This window comes from Syngnathus leptorhynchus, chromosome 13 (genome assembly GCF_054491065.1).
Source record: "Syngnathus leptorhynchus isolate UIUO chromosome 13, UIUO_Slep, whole genome shotgun sequence".
In the NCBI taxonomy this organism is placed as follows: domain Eukaryota; kingdom Metazoa; phylum Chordata; class Actinopteri; order Syngnathiformes; family Syngnathidae; genus Syngnathus; species Syngnathus leptorhynchus.
In genome coordinates, this window is record NC_141207.1 from 4,699,310 (window position 1) to 4,725,666 (window position 26,357).

Sequence of the window (26,357 nt, forward strand, 5' to 3'; positions counted from 1 at the left end):
AGCAATCTAAAAAGATTCCAGTAGTGTGGTTGTACTAATGATAGGTGCAGTCGTGTTTTGTGAAGCATGTGACTGATAATGTCTACATTTCTAGTAATACAGTTTAGATTGAAACCTTTCCTGTCTGTTAACATCATCCCTACATCATCCCTATAAAAGGGTATCTTGTAAATATTTAGATAGCGCTAAAGTCAATCGTGGTGACATCATCACAATGACTTTTAGAGCGTTTGGCTGAGTTTGGGGAGTTTTTACAAGTGACTTCATCTATACTGACCATTTGTGTTTATTGTGAAAATGGTGGTAAGGATTGAGGTTGAAGTTCATTCTTTCTCAACAATAAAAAATAAGCGCTTCTACGACTTTTTCCAAACTCATTCAATCAGTTTTATTTATGATTTGGGAGCTGAGATGATAGATAGATAAATACATGACATTGTGTAGGATAATTGAATCAATTTGCACATTCTCCTTCCATAAAAAACTTTAGGAAACCAGACCTTTTATATCTGGAAAGAGTCTGCTAAAATTGAAAGTTTTTTTTCTCCGTATCCAGTCCAAATGTGCTTCTCAAGTTCCTCTTATATGTGAAACAATGTGACAATGACAGGTGGACAGGCCAGGAGAGGAAAGACTTTACATCGCAGTAAAAAGGAGAACTTTAGAATCTATGAATTTTTTAGTAAAATTACCAAAGCTAAATTTAAAATGACCAATTAATTAAAATTAAAATTAAAAATAAAATATATTAAAGTATATTTGCAAATATTTATAAAAATAAAATAAAAAATAAAAATAAAATCATACAAAAGTGTGAAGACTAAAATTAAAATGACCAATTAATTAAAATGAAGATTAACAATGCCTGTAAGAAAGTGTGAAGACTTAGCGACACGGATCGGGCTGGGGGTAGGACATGACGGTGGGAAAGGAAAAGGAACAGGGGATAAGAGGGAGGGAAAGGAAAACAAGTTAATGTTGAGAAGAGGAGGAAGCCGCAGGAGGAGTGGAAAACTGAGATAGGGAAAGGAGAGGCCAGGGCAGAGTCTTGGTGATGGGTCAACTTTCTGGGGCACAAACTAAACATTCTGTTAGGGTTCAAAAATACCTCAGCAATGCATTCCATCGCTTAATGAGCGGCTGATTTCTTCCCTCCTCTGGTTTCAGCAGAGTGCTGAAACTCTTCCACTGTTACAGTTAGACAAGGAGGATGTTAATATATGACGGATTATATGCGGCTGAGCCTGAGGTGTTCACGTTTGTTATTCTTCCTCTGCCCCTCGATCCAAGTCTTTCCTGTAGGTCAGCGCCTGCTCTCTCGAGAGCTTTAGCCGACCGACTCCAGTCAAACAGAATGAAAGACAGACATGAAGAAAAAAAAGTTCAAACCACCAGGGGGTTGCCTCAATATTGAAATGTCCCACTGTTCTCAGGGCTCAATCTAAAGGAGATTAGCTCTTGTGCGTCCACGTTGTGACCTTTGCAGCTGCCTCCAGGCCCGTAAATTGTTCGTTAACTGCCGTTAATGGTAATAAAAGGAAAATGGCCGTCACAGAGAAAATGGGAAGCGTTGATGACGCACGGAACACTAATTCAAATAACCTTATACTCGGTTTTGGTAAGCGACTCTATGTGTGGCTAATTATGATGCTGATCAGACAGCATGATTTTTGCAGAGGTGTGCTTGCGGTTGGCAACAATAAAAGGCAGCTCGAACACAGGGTGGTCTTTTATTGCACCTATGCAATATTAATGTTGTCGAATCAGCATCTCAGAATGCCACATCTGAGAGGTGGATGGATTATCTCGGCAATGAACATTTACCAATTGCCTCATTATGTTCTGACTGCAAACTGCTGATTGCAGAATGTTTTGCTTGTGACAATATGGACGATCTAGCAAAAAATAGTCCTTTATCTTATGTTCCACCGATTGCTGTTCTCGTTGTAAACTTCGACAGGTTCTGATCTTCAACAACCATCGTTCTCTGGTCTCGTGAAGCAGCGATGTAGTTGCTGTGAATTTCCAGCAAACTGTTACAGAATTAGAAAGTGCAACGTCGACACAGCCTGAGGGTCGGTCAACTCATGCAGGAATCCACAGGGTCAAAGATTAAAGTAGTTAAGAGAAGCCCGTTCGTTCGACCGGCAATGAAAAGGCCTACATGGGGAATGAGCACAGACGGTTTCCATGAAAACAAAGAAGAGCAGAAGTTTAGGTCAGGTGCTTGTGTAGCCTGTGTCTGTTAGAGTCAAAAGTCATCAGTCTGGTATTTGGAGCAAGTATAGCTGCTGCAAGCAACACTTGTGAGGAGGATTGAGGAATGCATTAAAAAAAAAAAATCTAAAAAGTAAAAAAATAAGACTCCAATTAGGCCCAACCCTAACCCTAAGTCGACAAGGTTTGATGAAACTGGGTCGAGTTTACAAGTAAGATGGTTGCCAAGAGTGAAGTGGAATTCTGCGTCGCTAGCGTAAAAACTGAGTTTTAAAGAGAAAATGTGGAACTTTTTTTTTTATGAGCTTTTTTGGTCTACATTGAAGGTAATTGCGGTAAAGCTGTAAATCCTTCGCTAAGTGTAATATTGATCAAGAAATGGCTACCGTGTGTATTCCAGACGTGAATTTATTCTTTTCACATGTGCAATGACATCACTGTTCTAACTGTGGGACATCAGCATGGATTTCTTGTTCCGGCCTTTTGATATCGAGCAGTCTGAGCCAGAACTTTCAAGGTTATGTGATGATTTTATGGATATAGAATTTCTCCAAGCAGCAAATAACATATCCTGTTATTATTATAATTATCATCATTGAATCTCGCCGATGCAAGTTTTGTTTGGCAGGTTTTGGTACAAGAGACAGATTGTGAATTAATTGTTGACAACAACAAAAAATGATAAAACATTTACTGCACACCCTTGTGCTGACGCTGACTCGATCAGGAGCAGACCCCAGCGGGGAAACTTTATTTGACTCTGCGGGGGATACAAATGAGCTTGCCTGGCAGCCACGTTTCAAACGTAGAAAAACATGAGGGACATTATCAGAACGTGACTGGCCAATTGGAAATGTCTGAACCAAAGCAGTAAATAGATAGAAAGATGATAGTGAGACAACTTAGCAAGACCTGATTGAATAATGGAGCCAAAAAAATGGCAAAAAAACTCAGCGTGTTGTTTCAGGCATACTCAATTTCCGTGGCCAGTTTTTCGGTGTAATTGGAGTCTTTAAGGTTTGGGCCATCGTTTAAGATTCCATCCACAGTCTGCAATTGTTCTCAAGCAACTCTTCGCTAGGATTTAATGGTTTCAATCAGCTCTATTTACCATCATCACTAATTTAACAATAAAATATATGAAATCTTTCCTTGACATTATAAATAATCCGTTGTTGTTTTTTACGATGCATGCGAGGCAGCATTCAACTTTTAAACATGTTCAGCCTTTCCCACAAGGAAAAATCTTACTTTAATTAAAGCCTTCAAGGCAGCAAGCCAAAAGTCTGATCAGATACAAAGTTGAATGGACTGATACCAAACAGCAGTGTGTTGTGGGAAGCTTGGGAGTCACAACTAGTCAGCATCAGCACCAGCGGCCATACCAGGGACAGATTTGTGGATATAGAATTCTCGCCAGCAAATAAACACTGCACGTTAGCCCAAGGCCGGCATAATGGCCATCATTACGCTAACCACCCTCTATCCGCCACACGCACAGTTACTGACAGTTGGTTGTGAATGGTACAACGTATTTGGACGCATTGCAGGCTCTTGAACGGATCACATATCGTTACACTTTGAGCTGAATCGCTGACCTTCAATAGAAACACTAGTTTTCCCTACCACGCAGTTCAAAGTTCCCCAAACATGGAAGAAAAAATTGGTTACAGAAACATTGATAGGATAAAACAAACTTGGCTTAGAAATCTTGGGTCCTAAGTTTTGCAAAGTGCTTAAAAGTGAATCCTGACTCAAACATAGAACAATCGTTGACTTCACAAATGTTCTTTTGGATGAATGGACAAAAAAAATCCACACATTTAAATGTCTTAGAATATAGAATGTCATCCCGGACCTAATTTCCTTCAGCTATAAAAACCAGGTGTGCCAATACTTTGTCAAATTTCCTCAAAAGGTAGCTCACACTTCACATTTTAAATGATTAAAAAATAGTTTTGAGCCAAACTGTAATGGAAAATAAAATAGACACTTATTTGCTTTGGCCAGCTCTAGTAACTTCAGCTCCTGGGGAAAGTAAAAAGTCTGCAGGTTATAGTTGCCAGCTAACATTAAAATTAACAGTTGAATTTCATGTCCCAAAAAAAACTTTGTGGGGGTACATTGTAGACTTTTTATTCTTGGGAAATATCTGCAGTTAATTCATTCAGCACATTAAAAAAAGAAAATCCTTGCAGAAGACTTTCATCCCAATCAGTGCTAAGTCTCCACATGTTCACGTTTTGCATCGGAAAATTCTTCAGCCTTTGATTGTTCTCATTGTTCTCTTAAAAAAAAACTGTCTGATTTGAATAATATGAAATTGCACAATAGCTGCCCTTTGTTTTTAATCACTCAATAGACAAACACAGATTATTGCTCTGTAATGTCATATATTAGATTTGGGTAGGACTAGAATACCCCTTCAGATGTTAACCAATAAAATGTTGAGATATTTTCAAAAAACACAACCCAGATGATGAACAGTTCAAAACAAAGTCAGTCATTTCAAACACAGACTCATTTATACTTTCTTTATCACTCAACATTCCCCTTTGAGAAATATTAAACAAGCAATATGTCAATCCTAGTTCTTGGGTCGGTTCTTAGTCGGTGAAACAAACGTCCCTTTTTTATAGGTCCTTCGAGTAATAGGACTACCTCATTTCCTCTGACTTGCTTAGCACAAGATTGGAATAACTGATTTTGACAACGGGGCCCAACAAAACATGCCTTGTTTTTTTTGTTTTTTTCGACGTGTAGTAGCAAAATATAGTGTTGCCCCGCTTCACAAAGTAAGAGTTTGAATATGACGAGGAGGTGGGGGTCGAGAGCTCATGTGACCTTTTAGGTTCATTACACTGACACTCAACTAGAGTTTGAAAACATGCGTGTCCATACATGTACGTGGTACAGCCAAGAGAAATATCGAAAAAATGTAGGTCAATGCTTGCCCACCCACTTTCTTCATCTTAGAAGAAACATACATGAGAATTTGGGTCAGGCTCTCCCTCATCATCATCACCACCACCGCATGGGATGTATAGAATGCTGCTTTTCCCCCGATCCTTTCCCATGAAATGTCAATTTTCTGTAAATACACGTGGTGAGTTCAGCACACCAGGCAGCTTGTTAAGGTCAAACATGTGCTGTTTGTGTGTGTGTGTGTGTGGAGGGACAATGCACTAGTATTCCGCAAGCATAATTTGATATAAGGCGGTCTGGCCTCGCACCAGAAAGCGCAGCAGTTGAAAGGGCGCTGCCAGGAAATCAGAGGGGGTATAAAGTCATTTATGGGTTTAAGCCTCACCAGATACAATGGCTCCACAAAGGTCTTAAGTATGCAAAACTGGAGTAAATGCACTTTTCCATTCTTCTGCTAATGAAGCTGTTTCGAGAGAATGTTCCAAACAAAAAATGAGCTTTTACAATGGCTATTTAAGTCCGAATTTGAGTTTGAAGAAATAGTGACAAACTGAGAATCATTGGCCACACCCCATTGTGTTAAAATTGTCACAGTTGTGGTGATGTCACCACACACCTATCTAATAGTGTCAAGCTGCATTGTGAATGTGCAGTGCGGAGACTATTTGGTCAGATATCTCCAAAGAGAGAAAATTGTGCCTACCCTCTCAGAGTCTCCTGGCCACGGCGTCGAACCCGCTGCGCTTCTCTCTGGTCCGTGGTGGCCGTGAAGCGGCTAGCCTGGATCGGTCCATTCCCATTGGCAGTCTGACCGTACGCCACCTGGACTGGCGCAAGGCACAGCGCCACCCATCCCAGTAACACCTGGGCCAGCTTCCCTGATCCCATTGGTCTGGCCGGCGATCCCTCCGAATGAAACACAAGCCTTTTACGATTCCTTCTCAGACTCTGCGGTCACCGTTTGAACCCAGGCTGAGCAGAACAATCTAGACCTGGATCCAGACCAAGTCCTGGTGTGCACTCCAAAGTCAGGACTGTAAAGAAAACAGAATTGAGATAAAAGTTTAGAAAAACAGACATTTATTTAGCATGTCTCCCACATTGACATGCTTTGTTTTTTATTATTAATTACTTGGCCCATTTCGACCACTAGTAAAAGCATAGAGGGCGCCAAAGAGTTCTTGGACGGACAATAAAAGGCTTAAGCTAAAAACCACAGCTGACCTAAAGTTTGCTCCTCGAAAAATCAGCCATTCCGCATGTAGATGTCAGATCATTCAACAGGACAAATTACTCGCCCTATACCGATTATGTTCATTATGTAATTGAGACAAGCGGCAATATTTCGAATCATTCCATTTTGTATGAGTTGACCTCATTCGAGAGCTGTATCGACTTTCCATTTCTGATTTTTTGGGGGGATACGTTATAGTTGAAAAACACACATCCCATGTTCCGACTTGATTGGACAGCCTTGAGGTTTATTTTCTCTTCACCACCTCATTATAGACCACAGCTTGAAGAAAGAACTGTGGGGCCCTGGTCAGACTCTACCAACCACAGGATATACGGTGTAAATAAGACTGGACAAAGATATCTGACACACTTGAGGGGGGAAAAAACCAAAATAATGTTTTTGTGAGAATGATGAGCAGTCAAAGATGATGATATGACAATATTTGGCAGTGATGAAAGAATGCGTGCCAATCAGTGTGTGTGTGTGTGTGTGTGTGTGTGTGTGTGTGTGTGTGTGTGTGTGTGTGTGTGTGTGTGTGTGTGTGTGTGTGTGTGTGTGTGTGTGTGTGTGTGTGTGTGTGTGTGTGTGTGTGTGTGTGTGTGTGTCACTGCATTGTACTACTTTTCCACTGAGGTAAAATGAGCTCCTTGTAATAAAGGAGCATGGCGGCACAAAAGATTCTTGTGCCTGATCCATTATAGTACATCAGACAAGAGCGGCTGATCAGAGCACTATTACACTACATAACATCCAAATAAAACTGAGTAAAACTTTTTGTTGTATATTTTAAATCCATACCAGCGTGAAAAAATCGGCACAAGATTTTAAGCGGAACAAGAAACTAAACCAAACCAAAACATGGCATATCTCAGCTGATTTGGGGCGAGATGCAAGGTATACCTCGGACCGGTCGCTCGCCAATGTCAGAGCACACATAGACAAACAATCTTTCATATTTACAACAATATAATCTACATTAAAAATCATCAATGAAACTAACAATCATGTTTTTTTTTATTATTATTAGTGTAAGTCAGACCATCAAAGAATATACTACACTGAGATTCAAACATAAAAGTTCACAACTGTGAGGCAAATGTGCTAACCACTTGTCCAATGTGCTGCCTTTTCATGCATCATGCCAAAAATAATGAAAGATTTAGTATGCTCGAGATAAAACTAATACAAAACTTTTGAACTGAACCTTTTGCTCACCTTTTCTTCCAAACAAACAATGCTTAACTAAGAAAATGCAACGGTATGAAAATCAAAAGTATAATTTTTCATATCCAGCTCGGATGCATACAATATATTTTATACCACAAAGCTGCAGCAGTGAGTCCTCGCAGAAACTTTATGAATGGAAATAAACGCATCAGTTTCTACGCGCTTCATTAAACATGACGTGAACCAAAAGTGCCACAAATAATAAAGCGTCAAGAATCAAGCGAAAAGGACATTGTATTTTTTTTTTTTTCTAAATACATACAAAGCAATGAAAATCCAACAATGCAATGGCAAACTTTTTGCACCAATTTGCCGCATCTCTTCTGTGAACGAGTTAATACTGCCGTGAAACGCACACTGGTCTCTAACAATAGTAACCCGCTCAAGTCATTGAATAAGTCACATTACACTCTTTTGTCATGAGACTACTATTAAGCATGCCCGCAATACCTTGGAACAATTGGAGTGCCTTGCGTCGAGAAGCCCGCTGTTGGAATTAAGAGGCAGGAATATGTGCGCACCAAGGATGGAATATTCAACTACTGTAGGCTTGTGAGTGGGGGGGGGGGGGGGGGGGGAGAAAAGTTAAGGAATTGCCCCGATTGGGATAAGGGGAGGGGAGTTTAAAAAAAAAAAGGGAGGGGGTGATGGGGGGTAGTAACGGTCTACAGGACAAACCCACATTCCTCAAGAAGACTCCTGGAGTTGTTCTAACAGAGGCCAGCAGTGCTCAAACGTCACTATCATCCCTCCTCCCGGGCAACAGGACCTGACACATGTGATAAGATGCATTTGCATTCACATCTGCCACTTTATCAACAAAAGAAGGTGAAGAGGGTCATAATGGAGTTCGATCTGGGTTTGACAGTGCATAAATATACTCCAAGGCAGAGAAAATGTTAGTTTAAACGCTCACATTGCAGCACACTCAGACACTTCTATATCTGTTTATACAGGAGGTCCACTTACAAAGTATATTTGCTTGTTCAAAATCTACAGGTGAAGTATACATTATGTGGATTATTTGGGGTTCCAATTTGGCAGCCCTTGCTGTCATTGATTATTTGTTTTAACTCAATTCTGTCTTGGGATGCATTCATTTGTGGTGTAATTTCACTCTTGGCCACAAGGTGGTGACACTTGTTTTACACTGTGTTGAAAGTACACTGAAAGCAGCAAGAATGTCAAGATCAGCCTAATTTGTGAGGATTTAAAATTCGCTCTATTTTATGGGCATCAATTATATGCAGATTTGCATTATTTGCAGAAGATAAGGACGGTCAACTCTGTAAACCAAATGAACTCAAGTGTGCAGACCTTGTGATTGACACATCCCGGTGCTTTGTTGCCACAAGTGCTGATAGGAAGTTAGCACCGAAAGGGGAGACCATCTGGCCAGTAAATTGGTGGGGACAGCTGAGCGCATCTCAAAAGCGCTGATGTCAGCTCTATTTGTATAAAACAACTTGATCAATCCAACTTTGTGCAGTTTTAATTGACGCCTTCAGGGAGGTACTAATTTAGCGATATGTTTATTATTGTGGTTGCCCTTATGGTAAAAGAACACCCAGATGTTTCATATAATCATATGTCAACAGGTAAAGGAGAAACCGCAAAGAATTTCTGGATGATGAACATGAATTCCAACATCTGCCATGGCCTTCAATTTTTTTCGGCTCATATGACCACAGATCATTTTGAGGAATATTTTCCATCCATCTGGGAATCTTTGAGCCACTGACAAGGAGTTCTGTAGCCAGTTACTCACCTCAACATAGCTTTACATCTTGATAAAACCACTAACAAGAGTTGCGCTATTATGTCCCTCTTCATGCAAGTCAGTTTAGTCAAAGATGTTAAGCACATAAAGGGGCACTAAATTCCGTGATGGTGATAGATTTTAGTTTTAGACAATTCTTTTCTCCAATACCTTATGATAAACCCAAGAAGGGCAAGGATGTTTTTGTTGTTGGCGCAATAAATAAAAAAAGAAAAAACAACATTAAGTCAGGAAAGTTACGTAATTACCGCCATAAAACATTTGGTCTCAGCGGGGAGTCAGTGTGATCTAAATCCAACAAGCGGAAAGCAGTGCAATTAGATTTCCGGAGATACGTTTTATTGTCAGGATGTGCTCGAGGTTTGTCTTTGAAACGTGACACATGTTGTTAATCAGTAAATACGTAGTCGATTTGGTTGCCATCAAGTGATTCAAATAATGATGAAACGTACATTGAGATTATCATAAAAAATACGGGACATTATTGGTACAAAATAAGCAAATAATCTTTTACATAATTTAAGAAATCAATCTGTATATATATATATATATATATATATATATATATATATATATATATATATATATATAAAATAAATTTTCATTTATTGGTCGCTGAAAAACACCATGATATATACGAAATAATATGTGGATTTTCTGAAAGCTGTACATAACTAGTGAACACTTTTTGACAACAGAAAGCAGGATGGGCCTTCAAGATTCTTTGAAGAGGAACTGTGGTATGTTGCAGAAGCTCTTGTAGAACTCAAACTGACATCAGGCGCATACTTTTACCAGGTTCTTTCTCCCTTTGCCCCCCCATATCTCCCTTTTTCCCAGCACACACATTTGTTTACACGTATGTAAACACTCACACGCACAGGCACACCATATGTCGACGGAGGGTAAAGTCTTCCTCAGCCTCCAATTGCAGTCAAATGGGAATTTGATTTCCGTTGGATTCAAGTGAAGAGGTTGGGCAAACACGCAACTTGAGCATGTGTTAGCAAGACAAGCTGCTATTGTCAGCTTTAATTGGGTTATCCCATTAAAGATGGTATTAGTCACACTTGTTTTGGGCGTTGTGATGTCTAGTCATTGACAAAAGCGAGCTGTTTTTTTTGTACTTACAGCAGACTGTATTGTTGATACGTTACCCGAGAGAACAAATAAGAAGCTTGTTTGTTGCAGAACATGGTGTTGCCCACGTCATAAGATAATTGACAAGTTTTGGTGGGGGGTAAATAAATCATGTGCTCTCATGGATGCCCAAAAAGGCTCTTGTCAAATTTAGGAGGATTGGGAACGATGTGTGTTTGTCACTGTGGTGACAAAAAAAGACTCCCAAAACTAAGGAAAACGTACAGAGCCAACACATTGGTCACATTTTAAGAGCTATTTTTAAAAATACAATATGTATTTTCTTTACTCCGGGTCACACCAGTGCCATTTCAAACAAACTCGGTTGACATTCACAGACTGTCAAGCTGGCTGATTTATTCATTTCTGTATCCATGTGCAGAAAGGTTTATATATTTAGAACCTGGAATTTTGCTATGAAAACTTTCCGCTGCAAACACTCAACACAACTCTTCCATTTGTGCCTAGCTTAGACCACGTGACTTCCTGATTGGCGATTGTTTTGTTTCAGAGAATTCCTAAATTATTGCATATTTTGTGGTCAAATGTGTCTGTCGGTATATATAACGATCTGGTTTTTGACGCTATTAACTGCGTGTTGCATTTTTGTAGTCATGCTGACAGGCGAGAGACCACCAGAGCCTTGTGGAGATTTCCAGAATGTTTTTTGGCCCATCAAGGGATAAAAGCTCACTGCCAAATTCACTTCCACCACAGTTTCTCAGCAGGAGAAGATTAATGACCAGGATTAGTCATACTGTACTGCTTGCCCAGTGGGGTGAACCGGTGCATATGTAGGTCACATTAGCCCAAAAACATGCAGGTGAAGAAAAAAAAGGAAAATCAGTGAATGCAAATGGGAATTGATGATTACTGTTTGCTTCAAAGTACTTAAGTCTAATCCGGTTTATTTTTCATAAGACACTTGCCAAGTAAGTTTAGGTGAGAGGCACGGTACATACACCCTGGACTGGTCGCCAGCCAATCCAAAGACAAACAAGCATTCATACTCTAATTCACATCTGTGGACAATAAAGAATCTTCAATTGACCTATCGTGCATGTTTTGAAATGTGGCGGGGGGGGGGAGCGTGAGTATACAAGAAAACCCACCCAAGAATAGTGAGAAAACAAAAAGGCCCAAACAGAGATCCCACACCCAAACCGCTAAACACGAAAGCGTCGTTCCAACCACTAAGTCACGACATATCATGCAATTGAGGAGTTGCCAGACATGGGTACAGTTAATCAATTAACTTAAGGGTTTGCCTTTTCTTTGATCTTTGGAGCATTCCACGGCGTGATTTATTGTGATTATTTTTTTACAAGTCTGGATTGCTTCCATTTTGTGATCATGCATTTTATATTTTCAGGGCCTCAGCAAGGTGGAGTCAATGTATTAGTTTTTTATGGCAGCTTTTCCTGAATAAATGGTGTATCCTAAAATCATGGACTTTGTAAACATCATGATATGAAATCAGCAAACTGTGATTTTATGTTATGCAAACTTACCTTATCCAGTCACACTATTTGTGGTCTCACCAACTTTTGAAATTGCGATTATAAATTATACTAACTGTTAGCTTATCCAGTACCTTAATTTGTGGTCATACCTACTTTTTAGTGACCAAAAGTATTAGAAGAGACACATTTTTTATATTTGGTAGCCTTCGTTGCAGACTGTACTTTGTTTAAAATACTGTTCCAGGTCAACCTCTTTCAGTTTTTGTTTGTTTTTGGCAACTTCTCCCTTCAGTGTTGATATGATTGTACTGTTATGGAGAAGTTATCAAATTGAATCTGATTATTGTTATGTGTGTGCAACTTTAGAGACTCCATTGTCACCCGACACATTTGTTTTCAAAGGTAAAGTTGGAAAAGACCTTTTTGAAGGGTGAAGCATGGGAAACATGAATCACCTTTGCTTTACACCCTTAGTCACCATCATGTCATCATCATTACATTTTATTGTCCTGCCTATGTCGACTGTTTTTATCTCCCATGCCTCTGTATTTTTTTTCCATTATTTACCTAAAACAAAGACATTTGTTGCCTCACCATATCCGTTCACCAACGCTTGGCTCTGTCAAGAACGGACGGGCCTTGTGCAGCTGTAGAGTCTCGGTGATGCAGTAAGACTGGAATGCAGAACTTCAAAGTAGAACGAGAGCGCAGACAAAGAATGGCGGGGTTCGGGGGACGGGCGGATGCGAATATGTGATCTCATAAAACAGTACACAAACACATGCATTGGTACGTCGAAGTCCCCTGGCTGCTTTGTGGCCAAGAGAGATGCTCATGCACGTAATGTGCTTCCCCAGTGACATTGTAAATCTGACCACAGGGAAGTTACTGTGAAAACATACACGAGAGTGATGGAGCCTCATGAGTCCGACATGACCCAAGACTGAGATTCGTTGCCTTCAATGGCCCGTAGTGGAAAAGTTTCTAGAGCAGATTTTTGACTTAAGTAAGCCTTGTTGCTTAAAAAGAGAAAGAGGTCGAAAGCGGTCAGATGAGAAATAAGGCAAAGAAAGTGATGTAGCGAGATGCCAAGAGAGCGGAAAGAATCCACCGAGTGCTTGCTAACAGTTTGAGGGCCTAATGGCTTTCAGATGTGCCTTTTTTTTCTTTCTTTTTTGACATTTTCAAAGGCGCATAAAACATTCCCCCAAAGAGGAATCCAAACAACGGCAGGAATTGACGGTGTGAACATTTAACGAGTAAATGTTGCTCGTGTTAAGAGCCTTATGTATTTGACATTAACGGGTGTGTTTCAGTATTTGAAAATCTTGTATTTTTTGGGTCTATAGACTTTGATGTCTTTCTTTTGGGGTGAGCTGGGTGCAACCGAGCTGGGTGGGGGTGGTGCTCTCCCCTATTTCCTGTCCAGACCTTGGGGGTGCTGGAACTTGGAAGGGGTGAGGTCATCTTTTGCTCCATATGTAAAGTTGAGAGAGAGAAAGAGAGAGAGAGACAGAGAGAGAGTGAGAGAGATTTTGCCACATGCTCATCACATCTGTCTGTCAGCAGATATGCTTTAATAGGCATTTTGTATTATATTGAAGTGGTGTTGGACTTTTAATGTAGTCTCACAATATCTGCTTGGAGGTTCCTTGCCTACTTTAACACAATATATTTAGATATTTCAACTCAGATTATTTTTTTCAATGTTTACATTTTCCAACTTAACCTCCTAATTGGTACATTTCTATTAACTTGGAATGCCTTTATTTAAACTTTAACACAGATCCAGACATTTAAAATAAAAACTTAAAAACAAACATTTTACTCACAATAAATGGCTTTTGTATTGGAAGTTGTAATTTACTTGACCACCAGTTTTAATTCAATTATTTAGTTATCCTTCAAGTGACACCTTCAAGTAAGAACATTGCGTGCATTAGAATCTTATTCATATTTATTTTTAAATTATGGTTTAGTCAAATTCTTTAAAACTTGATCATCAATAAGAGTTTCAATGTCAGTTTAAAATTTGCCTTTGCAGTTAATTTGTAAGATTTTGAAAAACTTTGATCCTGAAACATTTGATCAAATATTTGATTGATTGATTCATTGGTTGATTGATTGATTCATTCATTCATTCATTCATTTATTCATTGATTTATTCATTGATTTATTCATTGATTGATTGATTTCATTCATTCTTTCACTCATTCATTATTCTGTAGCTTTTTTTTTTTTAGTCTCAGACATTTCACCGCAGTCCATTTTGGTACATGGCAGTCAAAGCCAAACTAAACAACAGCTGATTCCCTTGAAGCAATCGGAAATTAAAAGCATCCCAAACCATTTTGTGATGTCTACCTCACTTCGTCTGACATCAATGACAATGCATTTTTGTCCATGTGTGTGTGAGAGAGAGAGTTGGAAAAGTCACAAAAAGATTTTATGAGTATTAAAAGTCTATAAAGCAGGTGCACTTGGGACAAATGGAAGAACAGGATGTGCAGCGGACAGATACCCCGCTGCCTAGCCTGATCCGTTCGTGGTGATCATTACAGGTTCGGATAACAGATGCTGAGATCTTCAGAACATCTTCTTAACCTACCTGCCTATCGGCATTCCAGTCACCTTTTCATGTCTCTCTCTGGCCCCTCCCACTCACACCTCTGTATTTGGAATGGCAGCTGTTCTCATAGGAAATAGGAAGTAGGAAAAAAGAATTGCAGTTTTGTCTTCTCAAGCAAATCCGTGATTTTGTGAAGCAATTAAACACAAACAAAAAAAAACAAATTGAAAAAATAACAAATCCAAAAAGCTGCTTAATTCTCGCTAGCTCAGTGATGGGAAACTGGATTCACTTCTTGCTATCCACACAAACAGATCCTGTTGTTCCTTGCAACTGTCTACGACACATTTGTTTAGGGTCAAACATTGAATGGCGTAAGGTTTGCATGTGCCCGGAGGCGCTCATCAATGGACCACCCAAGAGTCTTAGACAAAACAAAAAAGGGAAGGCGCTTTGTCTGGAAACACAGAGCAGGACATATGTCGGGTCAAGAGTGGAGATTTCAAAGACTTGATGAGTCCATTTTCACACTCTGAATTGCTAAATATACACAAATGCTTCTTTCTTTGTACACAAACCACACCCGATAATAGTTTAGAATAATAAGTTCATAATAATAGCTCATTTACTCAAGCTTTGTGAAAGCGACAAAGCCCTGGAAATAAATTTTGATGACAAATGAGAGAAGGCCTCACACATCGAATTGGACTTTGGTGTCAATTTTAACACAGTGGTGAGCAAATGGCCTGAGCACGATCACAAGCATTGACCAACATTTCCAACCTAATTTCTTACATTTATTCCACGATTTATATTTTTGTCATGTTGTCATGTTTATTCTAGTCTGAACCGTTCCTGATGTTGTACACGTCATAGTTGAGTGACATTATTGGCGGCATTAAAAAGCTAGATTCAAGTATGTGTGTGTTTGGGGGGAAAGAAAATATTGTTTAGCAGAAAGCTGGTGCTGTCAAAGTCCAGCTGCGGGGCGTGCCAGCGAGACCCGAATGAGTCAATATTTGTTATTGTGCTTTGAGTGTCTTCTTTGATAGCTCGCATGAAGTCCTCAGGCGTCCTCTGATGCCACTTCATCATCTTTAAGATCTTTGCCCTCCCACTCTTTATCCACACCCTTAATATAACGTCAGCTCGGTCATGCATTTGTCGTGACTTCCTCTGAAGTGGCTTTAAAACAAAATGTCTTAGCATTGATGACTTTTATGGTTCTACTGGGGAAACCTTTCTGTCACGTTGTCTCCGGCATCTGCTGCTTGTTGGAGGCTGGCATGTAACTGTGAACATCCCCCCGCGCTGTTTGTTGAGTTTCACTCAATTGTTCTTCTCAATTCTGCGTCAGTGAATAAAGTAAAGCGAAGGAACTGTTTGAATGTTAGAAATGTGAAGCAGACCCCGAATAGAACATAAAAGAAGACTAGCCGCCTCTCTTCATTCAACACTCACTCAAGGCTGACATTTTCTTTTGTGACTAAGCGTGATTTTACTCCCAAAAGAGGAATCTCAACATAGTTTGACATAAAACATTGTATGGGAATTGAATAAACTTCTCTGTCATGACTGTAATCAGACAACTGGCCTCAGGAATGCAACTCCCAATGTCAGGTCCCACTCCAGCCGTCCGTCTTTGTTACGGTCATTCCCAAATGCTCGTCATGTGATTTACAGCTGCAGGCTCTGCTGATGTAGGGCAAATTCCTCAGCGCCATCAGTCAACTTTCATATACACACACCGGGAGCTGGACGAGATGGGTGGTTGATGATTAGATTCTGCAATTAGGACGAAGCTGACATTGATCAGATGCTATAAGGAGAAAAAAAAAAAAGCTGAGTAAGCGAATGTATTTTAAGTATCAATTATGTGGTTTGGATGTTGATGCCTGTCTTAGACAAAACTTGAGCTATGTCCACATTCTGAAGTCAGACTTTGGTCACTGGTTGTACCACTCAAGCAGAACATTGCCAAAACAGGAAGCTTTTGCAACCCCACCCATACGAACATATATTATAATGTGTAGCGGGAAACACAATATAATGGACTATTAGGTACTGACGCATTCCCAGCTGTCAATGCTGGAGACAGATAAGGCCGCTCAGTGACCATTGCGGTGGTCGTGAGCGGCCATTGAATAGCTTGTTGGCAGCACGTGAGATGATGCCACAAATTTGGGAGGTTCGCCATCATCAGACAGAGAGGTGAGGCTTAATGTCTGAACGCCAGGTGGAAGAGCTGCTCATAGTCTTTCATTTAGGCACATTTTCTTGAACATTCCCCAACAAGTCAGTGCGATCATTTGTAAAAATATACTCCTTCAATCACTAACCCGCCCTTTCCCTTCAGCCAAATATGATGCAGTCCGAGATTAGACTCTAATGGCGGCACGATAATGATAATCATTACTTGAAATGACGATGACAGATGTTGATGGTGTACGTAATTCGATGATGTCAGACAAAGACAATGACAAGATTCGGTGGTGGTCAGGGGAGTTAGACGGAGGGGGCACGCGTTTCGACCTGTAAAGCTACCCCGAAATACAGCTGGGATGAAGGAGAACCGCAGACTGGCTCATTGAAGGGTAGCGCTATGGATGAGCTTTAATTTGGTCTTTTTATTTATCTATCACTGGCATGCCTGTAGCTTTGTTCTCTGTGAAAAGACAAGATGCAAGAACATGTGGAAAAACTTTCCGAAATCCTTTGAAATGTTGGCATGAACAACTTTGGCTGCTCCCTCTTGTAAATATCTAATCAGAGTCATTCATTTCCTGTCCTGAGGTTTGACTCTATCAGTCTGATTAAGGGTGCATTAATAAGAATATGGAAGTGGATGATGAGGTACCTCACATTGATGACTTCATGGATCACATTGAATTGTGTGTTTTAATCCCAAAAAATTACAATGAAGCATGAGAATAATGATGTTATACCCGTGAAAAATCCACTGTGTTCTCATAGGCATTCAGATGGGAGTTGTATGAAAAGTTGGCCAAAATAACCAGTACTCAGTAAAACTTACACGCTGTTGGGGTATGTTAATAATAACGAAATGTTGTCACCACTGGTGGGGCAAGAGGAGGGGCCGCAGGGGCACTGGTCCCCCCCTGGAATATTCTTCAACTCTTCACCTCTAGATGCCAGGACAGATATTTTCTTTTTCCAATAGTTCTTTTAGAATTATAAAATCTATGAATATTTCATTCTTTTAGAATCTTTACTAGCATTTATGGGAGAATTTTTTGGGGTTTGTTGATTTTGCTGGTTAGTTAGTTAGTTAGTTAGTTAGTTAGTTAGTTAGTCAGTCAGTCAGTCAGTCAGTCAGTCAGTCAGTCAGTCAGTCAGTTAGTTAGTTAGTTAGTTAGTTAGTTAGTTAGTTAGTTGCAATCAAGCCGGCAATTGAGCTATTGCCAGTTGATCCACGTGAAATCTACTTTACTCTTTACCCTATGACCTCAGAGTCTTCAAATACTTTCAGGGTGAAGCCATGAGATATTTCATAGCTCCTGCCTGACTTGAAGTTTACCCAGCTTGTAAACGTGTGCATGAGAGAGGCTTAGTTGCTGACTTTCTACTTGACAATCAAAAGTCTTCACTTGCAGTTTAACAGTGTTTGCATTTTCTGCTCCCCTTCCAAGGATGAGAATTTGCCTTTGACCAAGTACACAAACACATGTCTACCACCACACAATGCGAGCGGACCTCACAGCTGGTTGTTGCATGAGGCAACTTCTTTTGTTGCTTCCCCAGCAGGAATCTATCTAACAACTATTATTATCTTGGCGCACCTAAAAAAAAATACCTCCAGGAAATAACTTTTGCAGTTGTTGGTAGGGAAAACATGTGGGTCTTGCAGGAATTCGATGAAAAATGAAAGTGAATGCATGCAAGGAAGATAATTAAAACCACATTTTGCAATAGTTTGCTACACATTTTTATAATAATCGATGGAACACATTTTGAATTAAGTTCAACTGTAAATTAAGTTAAATGTGTACCTCTGGATAAGAATCAAATATGTCCTGTTATTACTCCAGTGTGTGAATTCTCATCATGCATCAATATCTGGCGCCCCCTACTGCTAGAAATTGATATAGTTATGCTCAGAAAGGAGGCCAAACGTGGTCCAAGAAAGAGCGACCCAGTTACTCTGAGGAGCAACATTTTTACTGTACGCCTCCAGTTATTGTGAAAGCCTGATCTTGGATATTGTGTGTGTTAAGAAGAGGGGGGACTGTTGTCTTAACTTAGAGCTGGGGAGTTCACCGACTCCTCACTTGAGGGTCTGCAGGAGCATTGATGCCAAGCACAACAGACAAAAGAAAGAGGAATAACAGCAAAGCCGGCGGAAGAGTGCAGTGGAATGAAGAAGGGGGAAAAAGAAGGCGCATCCACGTGAGGGCTTGCCAAGTTTTGGCAGCTGCTGGCAGCCCAGAAAGCACCTGGCAGAGTGAGGAAGAGGATGCCGAGAAGCATCACAGGGAAGATCGGGGTGGGGGGCGTGGGGGTCAACAACTCCATGCTTGCAAGGTTATAATGAGAAAAGCAGGTACAGGGAAAGCAATGTGTGTCAGTTAAAAATACACTGCCTGTACAAAAAACTAACTATCTAGATCGAAATAGGCTAATATATATGAAAATATATTTGTGGGTGTAAGAAAAGCTAAGCGACTTTGAGCACAAATGCACAAATGATTTATTGCAATGGAAAATGTCATGTTTTTAAGAGTCTTGATTGACACTAATCTAGAATGATGGGCATTTTAGGGGAAGAAGAGAGATGGAGGTGATGCAGTTATCATGTTTAGTGGCGACAAATTGTGCTGGTGTTCTAATCTGCACTTGCTTCAGTTGGTCTACAGTTCTCCATGTTCCCCAGAAATGAGGCCATCTGGCTGACTGAATCTACAAAATGAGCAGGTTTTTCCATGAAGGTTTTTTTTTTTCTCTCCCCGCTTCTCTGACGAGGAGAGCGCATTCCAAGATGACAATAGCTGCATTCATGAGGCTCAAATAGTGAAAGAATGCTTTGGAAAGCATGAGACATCATTTTCACACATGGCTTGACCACCTCAAAGTCCAAATTTGGACACCATTGAAACCTTTCCAATGTCTGTGGGAAGGCTTTACAAAGTGGTCCGACTCGCTCGCCGTCGAGACAAGAGCCACCCGTTCGTTTTCGAGAATTAATTTGTTTTATTCCTTAGCAGCAGCTCAGGAGCTCAAAACGGGCAGGTGGCCACCACCCCTGTGCAGTCAGCCAGCTGCTTTCCTGAACTTATTTCCCACCTCCCCGCCCATGTTGTTATTGGCAGAGTGGACCAGACAACCGCAAACTAGGGGCCTCCGTGCTCGCTGGTCCACGGTACCGTAGGGGCCGTGGCTTTGAGTGGATGGACAGTACATGCCATCATTCAAAATGAAATATTGAGGCCGTTCAATAGCTTGCCATGATACGTGAGTGTTAACACTTCCAGAGTTCTCCTCTAGCACCACCTTGAGGAACATTTCATCTTCTTGGTAGCAACAAATATATGTCACAATCAGAGATGAGAAATCCAGGTAAAGAAAGTAAAATGGCCGCCACGGTTTAGCTTTAGCCACAGGTGGTTCCATTCAAGCAGGTCAAGGAGCATGTGGAGTTTACCTGCTGGTTGAGCATTTGTTGCTAGAGCTAAACTGTGACAAAGTTTTGACTTTCTGGACCAGGGTTTCCCATCTCTAGGCAAAATTAATGGAATCATCCAGGAAACGTTCTGCATTTTGATGGTTGGGTGAACAGTAAGTAGCCAGTTGTTTTGTTTTTGTTGTTTTGTTGTAAACAAAGTGTAAAACTATATGAAAATAGCAAAACAGAAAATATTCCACAAAGAAAGTATAAGGTGAAGGTAGAGAAATAACTTTTTATGGGCCCTATTTTTGCATGAACTTTGCACTTGGGTGGAGTTTTCTTTCTTTTGGTGTTTTTATAAATGGTTGCGGTTAGAAAGGGGCATCTGCGCTATTGTGGGAGTGAGCACAGCCAAGTTGTTTCTTGGCCATTGGCTTATTGTGACTGTTCTGGGTCCATTATGATGTCATTTGCTTTTCTTTTGCATAGGGTTGGGCATGTCTTCCTGTCCTTTCAGCATATGAACTCTGGTTGCTATGTCACTGGGTGATTTATGGTCAGATTTTTGCATGCAAGGATTTTGACATTTAAACCAACTACCTGCAGCAGAAAATTGCAACACCCTAAATGTCTTTTAATTCTTTAAACTCCACATAATGTATTCCATTACTTTTTTTTTAAAATGAAGCATAAACAACATGGTGTCAAAGAAGAAGTAGATTGCCGAGGGCAATAATACAAAGGGGAAACAGCAATCTTACTCTGTATGCAGCAGGTCTAAAACACAAACAAAAATATGCAGATTTTGTGTCTATGTATAAACAACCTTTGCTGAACATATTATTGCTATTCAAGCTAGCAAAATCAACTGCTTTAAAAAGAGAACTCTTTTGGCTTTACAATACTTACGCACATTTTTTTCGAGACTGGCTGTCAAGCAGGAAACAAACTCACTTGACTGTCTGAACAATTATCAAGCACTTACTTTGGCAACACACGCCCACATGCCCGTCAAAGTCAGAGTAAACCTTAAGGCCAATCTTTTGAATAAGCTAGTGGGGTATTCACTGATTTATGGTTGTGGAAATCTATTGATTCTATTGGCTGATTGACAATCATTTAATTCATCATTATTATACCTTAAAAGTTCATTTTAAATTGTGCCAGAAAGTGCTGGATAGTCTATTTTAATCTCAAAATCAACTTTATTGAGAAACACAAAGCATTTATCTAATTTCATAGATAACACAAAGGTACATTTTGTGCAATATGTATTCATTCCATCTCACGATAAAGCAGCGCATATATGTCTAAGTGACTGCAGTGTATGCACCGTGCCAGCTTCTATGAAGTGACCTGCTTTTATTCCAGACAGCCCGCATTCCTTCTCTGGCAACACACTGTTGTATTTTCTTCTGGGGAATTAAAGATCTTGCCTGAAATGAGGCTGGTTACATACTGAAAATGTCCCGTTCATTTCAATAATGTTCAACAGAAGTTAAGCGTTACTTTAGGGTTCGTATGAAGATTATCTGAGAAAGTCCAGAGAATGCTCTTTTTAGCTGCATTAAATCTTCTTAGTTGCTTACGAGACCTGTCACATTCTCACAATTTTGAGAATTCCCACCTGTTGCCGCAAAAAGAAATTCGTTCCATCTCTCTTATCATTCTGCAGCTACTTGTCATGTGTTGCGTTTGCCTGAAGGTTCACACGTCAAGATATAGACAAGCCTCGCTCAATTAAAAACAAGATTAGTTGTGGTTCAGGTCCACCACTCACTGAAGGTGCGGGGGGGGGAGGATTTTTGGCTTGAGTTCAAGACTACAATTTGTAAATAAGACACAGTGAGTACCCTGAGAAGTGTAGAGTACTCGCACACATCTACAGTTACACTGACTGACAATGTTTCTCAGGCACTTTGACTTGGTTCAAGATGGTAGCAGTCACAATGATGTCCGGGCCAAGAATAGATAAGTGCATCTCAATAAATTAGAATAGTGATTCCCAAAGTGTGGTAAGGGTATCACAGGTGTTTAGAATGACTCCCTCTAGTGGTACGCAAGGAATCACCAAAATACTAAATGTATAGTTAGTTCAGTTGTGTTTAGCTTTTAAGTACAATATATTTGCATTTAGTATTTTACAACTTTATTTTCAAACATTGTTCCAATATCATCGAAAATGTAATTTATTTCAGTAGTTCGATTAAAAAAATGGAACTGTTGACTTACAGCACAGAATGAAATGTTTTTGTTTCATCATTATAGCTTATCGCAAACACACCCGAGAAAATCATCATTTTAAGAATATAACACAAGAAAAAAAAATCTGAAATTAGGAAGCAGCTGGCTTTCGGAAAAGTATTTTCACATTTGTTTGTTGTCTTTTTAAAATCTTACTTCAAACATTGGGTGCACATTTAATTAAGGTTTTATGATGGAAATATTTTAAGAGCTCGGGATATTTTTTGTGCATTTGTGTTTTAATCACACCATGTTTAGGATTCCAGTACTAGATTGTGTCATATCTTGCATATGCTCACGAGAATGAACAAAAAATAGCAGATAGTGTATATCCTGTTTTGTGGTTATGGTGCTGTATAAGAAGGAAATGGTTTGTATCGCTTATCTCCTTTCTGGGCGGAGTGTTTTTTTTTCTTTCTACTGTTAGAGTATGAATGGTATGAAAAGCAGCATCATGTGAGCACAGTTTTAAATCTTATCGGTCTTACCCCAAACTGATGAAGGATATCAATGTCAGTTTTAAAGTGACAAACAAAGATTTTGGTCGTCCAATGGTAAATATCACTTAGGTAAATCATGAAATAAATGACTTGGATGTCTGTCAGGAACAATTGGGGATTATATTTTCAGTTGTAAAGCATTGCTAACTGCAACCACAGAAATACAATTACAAGAGGTATTAGTTTAGAATGACATTCCATTCTGGCGCCAACGTGACCCAAATTTTTATGCAAGTATGTCAATCATGTACCTAATGCATTTTCATGTATTGCATGCGTTTGCACGTATTTTGGGAAGTCACAATTATGGTGAAAAAGCATCTTAAGTCTATAAAAAGAAAAGTACAATGTAATCAAATGAAAAACCTCAAGTATAAATGACACATGCCGGGACTGTAAAAAGTAAACATACCACCCCCTTTATATTTAAACTCTTAATGTCAATCATTTAAAACTCAGCATTGTTATTCTTTTTTTTGCGACCATTATGTTCCCTCTTATCGCCTCCTCCAGTGGTTGAATTGTATTTCCCGATGACGCCCCCCCCCCCCCCCCCCCCCTCCCAACGATGTGACGCTGTTAACGTTTTAGCTCCGCCCCTGGCTGGAGCAAGACGCGTCTGAAGGCTCCTCCTGTGTCAATTTGACGCTCTGCGCTTGTCATCCTCCTCACAGCAGCGCGAGCAGGTGAGACATTTTGCGTTTTGTCTTTTGGTTTTCTATGCATTTCAAAAAATTGGCATGTTCGTTTTAAAATAACAAAACGAAAGAAGCAAAAAGGCGTGCTTGTTTACATAGCTGTGTGTGAATGTGTATGTGTGCGTCGTACCTGTGTGTGTGTGGGGGGGGGGGGGGGGGGGCGATTCTGATTCTGATTTAGCGTTCTTGACATTTATCATAATTCATATTAGCATGTGATGTCCTTTCAATACAATCCAAGTGGTGTGTGTGATGTGTGGGATGCATAATGGGGGGGCTTCCCTGCATCATCAACGCGTCAATCAATCAATCAATCAATCAATCAATCAATCAATCAATCAATGTGACTGTCAGAATCTATTCCAACTCAACTCACCAGCATGTGCGTGCCTTCATTGTTGTGTTTGTTTTGTGCTGTGTGTCTTGCACTGTGATGTAAGCAGATTAAGCATATGACTTGACATCTGTTTAAACGGGGTCACATGAAAAGATCTGTCATTTCCCTCATCCAGGATGGAAGCCCTGCTAAATGAATGGCTGTGGCAGGATAGGTACTGGCTGCCCCCTGGCATTCACTGGCAGGACATGGATACAAGTGAAGGTCACTATCCACTACCCAGAGATCTCATCTACACTTTGCCAGTGGCCTTTGCTTTCATAGCCTTGAGATATGTTTTTGAGAGGTGAGTGCTTGGATTTGACTTTTTTTAGCACGCTCCATCAATCTGCAGAAATTCCTACATATGCGCCTGTTAGTTAGCTTTGGGTTCAATACTGATACATGATTGCACCCTTCAAGAAAAAGTTGATGTGTGTTAGGGTTTATGGGAATAGCTCACACATCCACATTTTTTTTTTTTTTTATTGAAGATGCATATCGTTTGATGCAGCTCTTATATTCCCATTAGATGCGGTGTACCATGTTGCGGTCGCTAGGTGTATAATTATGGGGGTGTCGAGTTCTTCCTTCCTCTTGTGCCCGTCACGCTGGCTGGTTTGCTGCATTAGAGTGAGAGTGGTTCAGGGGGTGTTCTTCAGACGTGTAGGGGGGAAGCTTAACATCGTGAGTAGACACTTTTAGCTGCTGACTGCATGTTCTGCTCTAAAAGCATCTGACCATATGAAACATAAAGTGGCTGCAGTGTTAAATCAGTAAAAGCTGAGGCTGTGTTTTTTTTTTCTTTCTTCTGCAGATGCTTAAATCAATCGTGGCTAATTGTTCTGTGCTGATCCACCGCAAACCTATATCCCCAGTTGTGCTAATTACACAATTCCCAGCGGAGCAAGAAACAACAAAGGCAGGCAATGCCGTGGTGATGACAAGAGGGAATTTGATGACATAATGAAAATACTCCTTGAGAAAAATTCTATACTTTTCAATCCCTGTGTTTACATAGTCAGGGGTTATAAAGGCGAAATGGCTGATGATTTTTTTTTTAAGGAGCTGAAATATTTAGCTTTGGTGTCATTCAGCAAAATATTTTTAAAAAAAAGCTTTTGAAAGAGGATTGCAATTGACAGTGATGACCATTCTAAGCGACATGTCAAATATTTCTAGTTAGTGCCATTTCACTGTTTACAGACGAAGCTAAGTGTTTAACCAGCAAGGGAAATAACGGACGGATGATTTTAAGGTCTCAAATGCGCTCTCAGCGTCATTATGACTGTTGTGTGAGAAGCTATTCTCTGATTCTTCTGGCTGCACAGAGGCTGAAATCTGCTTAAAGACATCATCCATGATGATGATGATAAAATGTTGGGAATAAAACCAAAATACTATTTCATTTATTGACAAATTAGGTTGTAAATGTAGTTCATTGCATTTTGTAGTGTTTTTAGGTCAGTACGACTATCTAATGCAAATGTAACTTTTTGAAAGAAACATCATGGGCCCATTTTTTGTCTAGCACAAACCACATGCAGTCTAACTGGGTTCATTTAACAGAAAGGGCCGTTTGCGCCGTAGTGGGAATGAAAACAGGCCAATGGAAGAGATTCCTCCCTTTACCTTTAAATTCCGAAGCAGAAACAGACTAGCTGGAGTTTATGCTCAAAAAATGTTAACGAGGAACTGCAAGCGGGTGGATGATATAAAGTTGACCAAGGTGATTTGCACCTCTACATCTTTTTTCAAAGTACAGTGGTTCAGGAAAAGGTTATGGCGCACACTGGACTGGTTCGGCTGGCTGACAGCTTGTCAACAATAAGTCAACAGTGACAGAAAGCTAGCGTAGTGACGTGACGATCAACAGATATGAAGCCTGTTCGACATGCCTTATCTCAGAGAGCATTTTATCAACCTTAACACTGAGCACGAATACAATCCCTCGTTTACTCCAGATTGTCATGTGCCCATGTTGTATTGGCATGCATCAGTGATGAGCCATCAATGCCTTATTCTAACATATTTGGGATTAAATTATATTTATTTATTCCACATCTGTCTTCATAGTGTTTTCAGTGCCTCAGTACATGTATGCTGAGAATTAGCATGAGGGGTGAATATAATGAACTTGAGTCAAATCTTTTATGTGTGTGTGTGTGTGTGTGTGTGTGTGTGCGTGTGTGTGTGTGTGGTGGGGTCGCCCGGCCTTTTTCCGACCTCTCGATCCCGTCTGCCTGTTTCAGGATGATTGTTTCTGAGGTAGTGTTACACGCACGGGACGTAATCAAGATCTCTTGTGAATACAACAACATTGTTCTTTTTCTTCAACGTCACCGTGCGAGACACACG

General features: G+C 40.1%; 2 protein-coding genes across 5 annotated transcripts in view; one reads left to right on the forward strand and one right to left on the reverse strand.

Annotated features, from left to right (window-relative positions):
- fbn3 (fibrillin 3) overlaps positions 1-8,114 on the reverse strand; it is a 42,676-nt gene extending 34,562 nt beyond the window's left edge. The window contains exons 1-2 of the mRNA XM_085927533.1: positions 8,057-8,114; positions 5,846-6,176 (exon numbers count right to left, since the gene is read on the reverse strand). Coding sequence (XP_085783659.1) covers positions 5,846-6,030 — 185 coding nt within the window. The 5' untranslated portion in view covers positions 6,031-6,176; positions 8,057-8,114. The remainder of the gene's footprint in view (positions 1-5,845; positions 6,177-8,056) is intronic.
- Positions 1-26,357, forward strand: part of cers4a (ceramide synthase 4a) — a 32,481-nt gene that overhangs the window by 530 nt on the left and 5,594 nt on the right. Inside the window, exons 1-3 of one of the 4 annotated variants that reach the window (XM_085927528.1) lie at positions 20,207-20,351; positions 23,517-23,611; positions 24,136-24,306. In XM_085927528.1, coding sequence (XP_085783654.1) covers positions 24,137-24,306 — 170 coding nt within the window. In that variant the 5' untranslated portion in view covers positions 20,207-20,351; positions 23,517-23,611; position 24,136. Of the gene's footprint in view, positions 1-20,199; positions 20,352-23,516; positions 23,612-24,135; positions 24,307-26,357 lie in introns of those variants that run through there. The other 3 variants (XM_085927527.1, XM_085927529.1, XM_085927530.1) reach the window with 3 other exon arrangements.